The sequence below is a fragment of the Chelmon rostratus genome, chromosome 20, assembly GCF_017976325.1.
Source record: "Chelmon rostratus isolate fCheRos1 chromosome 20, fCheRos1.pri, whole genome shotgun sequence".
NCBI classification, from domain to species: domain Eukaryota; kingdom Metazoa; phylum Chordata; class Actinopteri; order Chaetodontiformes; family Chaetodontidae; genus Chelmon; species Chelmon rostratus.
The window spans coordinates 5,137,572-5,145,356 of NC_055677.1; the positions used below are offsets into that span (position 1 = coordinate 5,137,572).

Sequence of the window (7,785 nt, forward strand, 5' to 3'; positions counted from 1 at the left end):
ATCAGAGCACCTCAAGCAAACCACAAGGCAGTGACACGCTGGAAACTGCATGCTTACTCTGCTGCTATTTACGGAGGGCCTCTTGTGGGTTTATGAAGCGAGTAGTAAACGACTAAGAAAGAATGAGGTAAAGGGGCGATTGTGATAACTCACCCTGACAAAGTTATCCGGGAACAGCCCCCTGCGCCCGCCCAGCTCGCCCTCCCACCATCCTCCATCGTCCTGCCGTATGTTCACGATGATGTCGCCCACCGTCAGGCTCAACTCATCGTCCTGCTGAGCCTCATAGTCGAACTCCACCACGGCCTCCACTGGGAACAAAGGGCGAGAGACATAGAGAGTGAGAAAGAGAGAGAGAAAAGATGAAGTGAATCGCAGAGGAGTCACGTCGTTTTACATTTACTCGATATCTAACGAGGATTGGTTTTATTTATTGATTCAAAACTGCAAGTGAAAGGGGTACACACACACACACACAGCTAAAAGCAATCATACAGCAACAACAATGGAAATTCACATTAAAATTGAATTTAGTCTGGTCCGCAACACTGCAGAGAAAAAGCAAACATCATGTTATTTCTCTTTGGTGCAGCTCTTGTTTTGTTCAAATAAAATCTGTATTCATAGTGTGTGTGTGTGTGTGTGTGTGTGTGTGTGTGTGTGTGTGTGTGTGTGTGTGTGTGTTGGCAATTCTCCAACACACACAAACAAATAAAGGCTCGAAAAATACTCAAGGGGAAGCTGGAATTACCTGTGCTGTCATCACTCAAATGATAAATTCAGCATATTGTTCATTTCCACTGCACTAATTCCATCAGTACAATCCCATCATGTTATAATACAACACTCTGCTGAGCTGAGTTTCACTTTCAAACAGGAAAACTGTTTTCACTCACTAATTAAAGGTGCCCTTGGGAACCTTTTCGTAAACAAGTAAGTTCAGAGTTTTTTGCCAAAACACACAGTGTGTAGCTTTGAGGTCTTACGAATGCGATAAATGCACTTCCTCCTTCATAAAACTAGACTGTCCACCCAAGATGAATGACAGCAACAGCCAGTTCCCCAAAGTGCCATCTATTTGAGTAACAAAGGCTAAAACAGTAGTATCGGAGTATCGGAGTGAGAGATGAAATCATGTGACGCTGTCGTGGAGTGACCAGAGGCCACTGTTCATTTCCCGTTTCCAACCAACAGTCAACACTGTTGTTTTTTTTTAACCATGACCATGATTGTTCCATAATGATGCGTTTGTTATCGTCCCTATGATGGTGAAGCTCCCTAGGCCTTAACAAAATTGCAATTTAAACCAAAACCATGATGTTTTGTCGTTTTTGTGCCTAAACCTTAACGATAGTGTAGATTTATTTTCGTCCTTCTGATCCTGCTGTGGGTGTCTCTGCGTCGCTTCAGGCAGAAACTTATTTTGTCGCTTAATTTGGAGGATGTTCCATAAAACGCTTGCAAACCTGAGACGACTTTTAAAACATAAAATTCTGGATTGGTTGCTCACTTCCTTTCTTGCTGCCGTGCACAATGCTGCATTGCGCTACTAGCGGTCAAAAACTCCACAGAATACATTTAATCACATGTAGCTATGCTTTGCCTTCTTTTGATCCGTATTCAACCCTCTGTCTGTGAAACTAAACACTTGATGAAGGTTGGAAACAAGCTTAAATGAGTTTTTGATCACAGGTAAAGTTGGTTTGAGTTAGAAAGATCATAACTGAATATGAAATCTCATGTCAAGTCTACCATAACAGAGAGGGATCGTGTAAAAAATCAGTGCAGGGAATGTTGAGTTTCATTAACAGTAGCGCAACACTGATCAAATAAACGGCAAAGCAGATGTGATTGGAATTAAGTGACTGAATGAAGAGAGTGTTTTCAAAGAGCAACTCAAAGCAGCAGCCTGGTGAGCAGAAAACAGGAAAATGTCATAATGAAATGTTGTAAATTATAATGAGCAAAAGGCGAATATAAAAGCTCAGACGTAAAAAACCCCTAGCTCAAAAACGCACACAAAAACAGCTCTCTACACACACCGTGTGACTGCTCGTGCAGCCAATAATACTCGTAAAAATGTACTGAATGTGTCATATAACATATAGCTTTCTTAACCCTTACCCTTTGCACACACACAAACACACATGTATTGGCCGCCAAAGTCTGATCCTTGTCTAAACTGTGTGTGCAGCTAAAAGGGGGCTGGGGCAGGGGAGTTTCGGGGGTGGGGTAACCATGGGAACAACAGTATAAAGGGGTAGCTATGACTCAGACGCACTGGCTTCCTCCCTGAAACACTCTCTCCCTCACACACATACATGCACATACATGCGTATAGTATGACATGCACAAAAAGCCACATTTTTTTTTACACACCAGTGCACCAACACACAAACCAGAGTCAACCACGAGACCACACTACTTGGGAAAACGGTTGCATTAAGGTGGAATGTTGCTGAGAGTTTACATGAAGGAGGAGGACTTCTACAAGACGTCAATATTAAGCAGACAAAGCAGGCGACTGTTCAAGCTGGCCTGGTGCTCAGATGGGGAGGATATGATTCTGGCTTGAGATAACTGGATAGATTAGCTACAGACGAGACAGTGACGTGGCGCAAATGCTTTCTTTTTTTTGTTGCTCTCAGTTGTGAAGTGTGTGGGGAAGTGGCAGATACCATGACGGTGTAACTGGAAAGTTCTTCAATAAGAAGAAGTATGTACAGTGAATTTATAGCTTGTGGCAGTCGTCTTGCAAACCACCATCATTACAGCACAAGAGTGGCAGAGGAGGACAACTCACTGCAGTATACCCACCCACCCACGTCAGTCAACGACACACACACTGCTGAGGAAGACGACAGCTTGTGGCTCTGCACAGAACAAGCATCACTGCTTGCAAAGAGGGGTGCAAGTTAAAAGTGACATGAAGTTAACGCCAAACTGGCTCTGGAGAGGAGCTGCAGGAAGAACGTAAACTGAGCTTTATAATGGATTTACGCTGGAGACGGTTTTTACAAAGAAGCAGCCCCCTCTTATTGTCTATATGATGCACAACCCAGCACGATGGGATACATGAAAACACAATGCGGCAAGAAAATTCTAAAGAGATGTAATGCTCTGTAACGCAATATGGAGGCCACGGCAAAGGAAGCTATATTTGTGTTTCTTATTGTTAACTATCAATGAAATGATCACATAAACAAGTATTGTCTGTGTATCCAAAGCTTCATACAGCTTAAATCTCCACTGTTGTCAAAAAAACACATCGGTGAGCCACAACGTTGCACTGGGTGACATGTTCCTTCATTATCATGAACGTTTTATTTTGACTCAATCCCATTTACGCTGTGCTGCTGTTGTAAACACTCACTCGAGCACCAAATATGCGTCTGAAATTAGCCGCCAAACAAAACGCATAATTTTCTCTCATGTTCAGAAAAAAAGGGGTCACTCATAGACCCCATTTAGAGCTGGTATGAACACGCTTCCTCAGGATGCATGAACACAGCCCACATAGTAGCATCGCTTTGCATGACCTGGGATGCACAGGCACAGCATTGCACATAAAGATCCAATCACAGTGTGGTTTGCAAGAATGCTTATCAAATACCAACAAACACCAATGGTCAGATTTAATCCCACACAGCGTATCCAGATACAGGTGGCATGTTAACACTAGGTGATATGAGGTAACAATGACAACGACAGAGAATGGAGCCAGGTCTGCATCTCTAAGACTATTATTAGCCTCTTTAGCTCATTGTAATGATTTTATGGCCTGCTAATTTAATGTAGCTTTCTGGTTCAGTCTCAGTTGCTGTAATATCCCCCAAGTTTCCAGCAATAAAAAGCTCAGATAAACTCGCTGTATGCTAATGTTACCTGTGCAGCACTAAATGACACAGCTAGCAACTAGCTTAGCTGCTCAAATAGTGGGCAGCTAAAAAGACTCTTTTTCTCAGGAGTTGGGGTCTAAAGGATGAATACTGAACTTTGTGTACAATAATCATGTGAACACAAGCAAGACTTCAAATGAATGATAATGTTTACTTAATGGCTCCGTAATGTATACGTACGCAAATTATTGCTAACATCCTAACAAGTGCTCGCCTAAGAGTGCTCAAGTTGTATTAAAATGTGGCAGAAAGTAACTGAAACTGTTTAGACTTAAAGAGAACCAGAAAACAATTTAACAGTCTTAGCTGTAACATGAATGATAACAGAAAGTGACTTAATGTTTGGCTACGAACCCACTTTCTCACCAACACATCCAGCTGTAGTCTCATAGCTAGCTAGCTAGCTATGAGTCCATTAATCAGTTTCTCAAAATTAATCTGGAACTATTTTTCTAATCAATAAATCATGAATATTTGTCATTTTTCAAGCAAAAATGACAAATATTTGCTGGTTCAAATTGTTAACTGCTTTTTGTGTTATATGACAGTAAATTCTATACAGTATTTGGCTCAGGACATCACTTTGGTTTTGGGAAGCTGTCACCATTTTCCACTGGACCTACTTTATGTTATTTCACAGACAAAATAATGACTTGATGAATTGAGAAAATAGGCCTATTATTAATCAATATGTGGTTAGTTGCAGCCCGACTTGCACACATGTTGATGGTTGGTCATACACTGGTTGTGTGTGCAAGGCTAAAAATGACAGACGGGAGGCCCGGAGAAGACAAGAGACAGAGTATTTGAAAGTCTGCAGACAAAACAAAACTCCCACTCAAGTGGTCAAGAAACACACACATACACACACACAGGAACTGAGCGTCCTCTGAACAGCTGCAGTCAGTTTAGATAAGAGGAAACTACACACACACAGACACACTGAACTCTGCGAAGCCATGCTGACATTTCACTGGTTTACAGCGGACCTGTGTTTAGTGCTGGGTATGTTTCAGCGCTGTTGCTGATGATGTCAAGAACAGCTGCCTGTTTCTGTCGGTAAAACATTCACGCTGGACTGCAGCCCACTGGGAGTCAAAGCCACCCACTCCAACTGTGGATCAGATCACAGACTTCAGCAAATTCTCCCACATTAAAGGACAATTCCAGCCATTCTCTGCTCATTATTCTGCTGCACCGCGTCAAATTATTTTGTGATTCACCACACTCCCTCAACCCGCATTGTCTATTTCAAAATCCCAGCACTCCCAGAATGCCTTTCAACAACCCCCAGAGAGGAACTTTGTGCATTCACTCTTGTGTTTTCAATGTAGGTGGATGGAGAAAGGGTGACAGTGAAAGCAAGAAAGAGAGTGAAAGTGTTTCACTTCCAGGTGAGAAAAATGCCACAAGTCTTTTCAGCCGCTTCGTGCTACTTTCTGTTCAGGCCGGTGACGACAGAGAAACTAACCTCCTTTTTCTGACTGCATAACTGTTGAATCTTTGTGCAAATGCCTCAACCTTTGGCTTCAGTTATGAGGGATTGAAGGACACAGTTTTAGATGACAAAGCTCACACTTTTTTCTCCTTGAAAACTGCAGCAACAGCAGGACTACAGAGAGCTAAGCACTGTGAGAGCGATGTGCTGCATTCAAGTCTTCATTTTGTACATTATCTATGAGAACAAGCAGAGGAATAACCAAAACAACAAAATGGGCCCACAAGCTGTTAATAGCCCTGCATTTTCAGTCCAGTTTAATGTGAAATAACATTTAAAAAAAGGGCCTTAATGTCTTTCAATTACAGTTGTCGTTCTGCATCTAAAACACTAACTGGCTACTTTATTGGGTACAATCTAATGCAATCAAACACAACTGTTCTGCCTTAAAGTTTACTTTTTTATGAGCCTATTACAGAAATTAGAAATACCTCTCAATATAATGTAGTTCAGTACAACACCACCTTTAACTATGACCCCAGTAATGCTTGAATTTACACTTTTCTGACAATATCAGCAAAACAATTAACATTATAAATGTTTTACAGGTGGAATTTATGGCAGAGCTGTTTTGAATTGCAAGAGATTATGCAGGTGTGCATAATAAAGTCACCACTGAGTGTAGATATTTAATAATAGGTTAGTAACCTGACAGCGGGAGGCAACTGGTCCAAATGTCATGGATGGATTAACCCACTTAAATTGAAATGAAATTAGCTGAGGGCCCCACTGACACCCACCACAACCACAGTCTTTCTGTGCATCCTGTCACTTTCAAGCAGCAGATTTATATTAATGCCACTCTGTTTGAAGACCCCTGAAATTTTCATTCCAGCTAATACTAGAATTTAGCGAATTTAACCAATTTTGCAATTAACTAAACTATCACGGAACATGCACACAGTGAATCTAGGGATTTGGGGGAACATGATGGCCATGGGGAAGCTTCCTGCTTTTCTCAGTTGGTAATCCAGCCGGTTGTGCCTTGAGGCTAACTGTGCATTGTTTACATGCAGCAGAGGCAGAGCAGCGTAATAGAGAGCATGCATACAACGGGAATAAAAAGGAAGTATTTTGGACAAAGGCTGCAACTAATATTGAGTATAAATGTGATCAATCATGCATTCATTTCCTTTACAAAGTGCTCCTTTGCAGAGCATCTGTATCCAAAGGAATGTATTCCACACATGCACGTTACAAAGTAGCATGAAAAGAAAAAGGAAGTACCGCCTCCAGCCCTGCATGACATCTGTAAAATAATCAGATCATTTGTGTATGCACTTGGTCAACCAAACCTGCAGTCAATTAATTCTCGTGCATTGTGTGCAACAGCGCAGTGCTGTGGGAAATGATGGCGATGAGAGGAATGTCACAGCCAGGCCTGTTTCATCCACAGAGACAGGGGGGCTGGAGAGAGTCAAACAGCGTGCAGCACAATGGGCAGACAGACAGAGAGTGAATGTAAACGTGTCAACATCTGCAACTCATCAATGTGACCGGCTGCTTCCTTCGCATCGCACCCGCGCGGCCGCCCGCACACCCACGCGCAGCTTTCTAATCATGAATAAAGCATCGGAAACACAGCGAAACACCGAGCCTGAGCGGTCACTTACAAACAGCTCGGCTGTGTCTGAAGCGACGTCAGGGGAGCTGAGGTAGGGAGGAGAGCAGAGGCGAGGGGGGGGGGGGGGGGGGGGGAGTAGGAGAGAGGCTGAACCCAGCGCGCATCTGGACCGGGCATTTATTCCAGCCCATCCAGATGCGCAGAGGCGCTGAGGGCTATTTTTGGGGCATTCTCCAAATTGGAAACAAAAAGAGCGTTGCATCTCACCCATTTATGTCTCCCGGTGTGCTGGGGGTGCTCCTGCAGGCTGGTTGGTCGCGGGGGAAGGTGGTTGTTTCAGGTAGAGAGAGGGTTTGTGCCGGACCGAGCCCCAGCCTCCTGCTCGCACTACAGATCCGCTACAGCAGCGCTGAAACGGGAGGAGCGTCAGATGAAACCATATTCCTTCCTCTTTTTTTCTGTCCGGTGACACGACAGAGGAGGCAGAGCGAGGAGCCAGAAAACGGAAAAGCGCTGATGAAAAAATCTCTCTCTCTCTCTCTCTCTCTCTCTCTCTCTCTCTCTCTCTCTCTCTCTCTCTCTCTCGCCCTCTGTCGTTGCTTTCAGGTGCACCGCGTAAATTCCGCCTTCTCTCCAATTTGCATTTGTCACAGGCAGATACGGGACCAATGTGACGCAATTTGTTGCACCACGCATGATGCACTCCGAGCAGATGGTGGTGACACAGTATACTCTGTGTTGTGGCACACCAAGACTCAAAATGAGCTGTTTTATGGTGAAAACTTTGATTGCACTCGGCATTGTGTAACACAGTGATTTATTCT

The 7,785-nt window shown here is 43.4% G+C and overlaps 1 protein-coding gene across 3 annotated transcripts in view; it reads right to left on the reverse strand.

Annotated features, from left to right (window-relative positions):
* sh3kbp1 (SH3-domain kinase binding protein 1) overlaps nt 1-7,390 on the reverse strand; it is a 32,184-nt gene extending 24,794 nt beyond the window's left edge. The window contains exons 1-2 of one of the 3 annotated variants that reach the window (XM_041961461.1): nt 7,229-7,390; nt 154-311 (exon numbers count right to left, since the gene is read on the reverse strand). In XM_041961461.1, the coding sequence (XP_041817395.1) occupies nt 154-311; nt 7,229-7,232 (162 nt within the window). In that variant the 5' untranslated portion in view covers nt 7,233-7,390. The remainder of the gene's footprint in view (nt 1-153; nt 312-7,228) is intronic. The other 2 variants (XM_041961460.1, XM_041961462.1) reach the window with 2 other exon arrangements.
* Between the last annotated feature and the right edge of the window lie 395 nt (nt 7,391-7,785).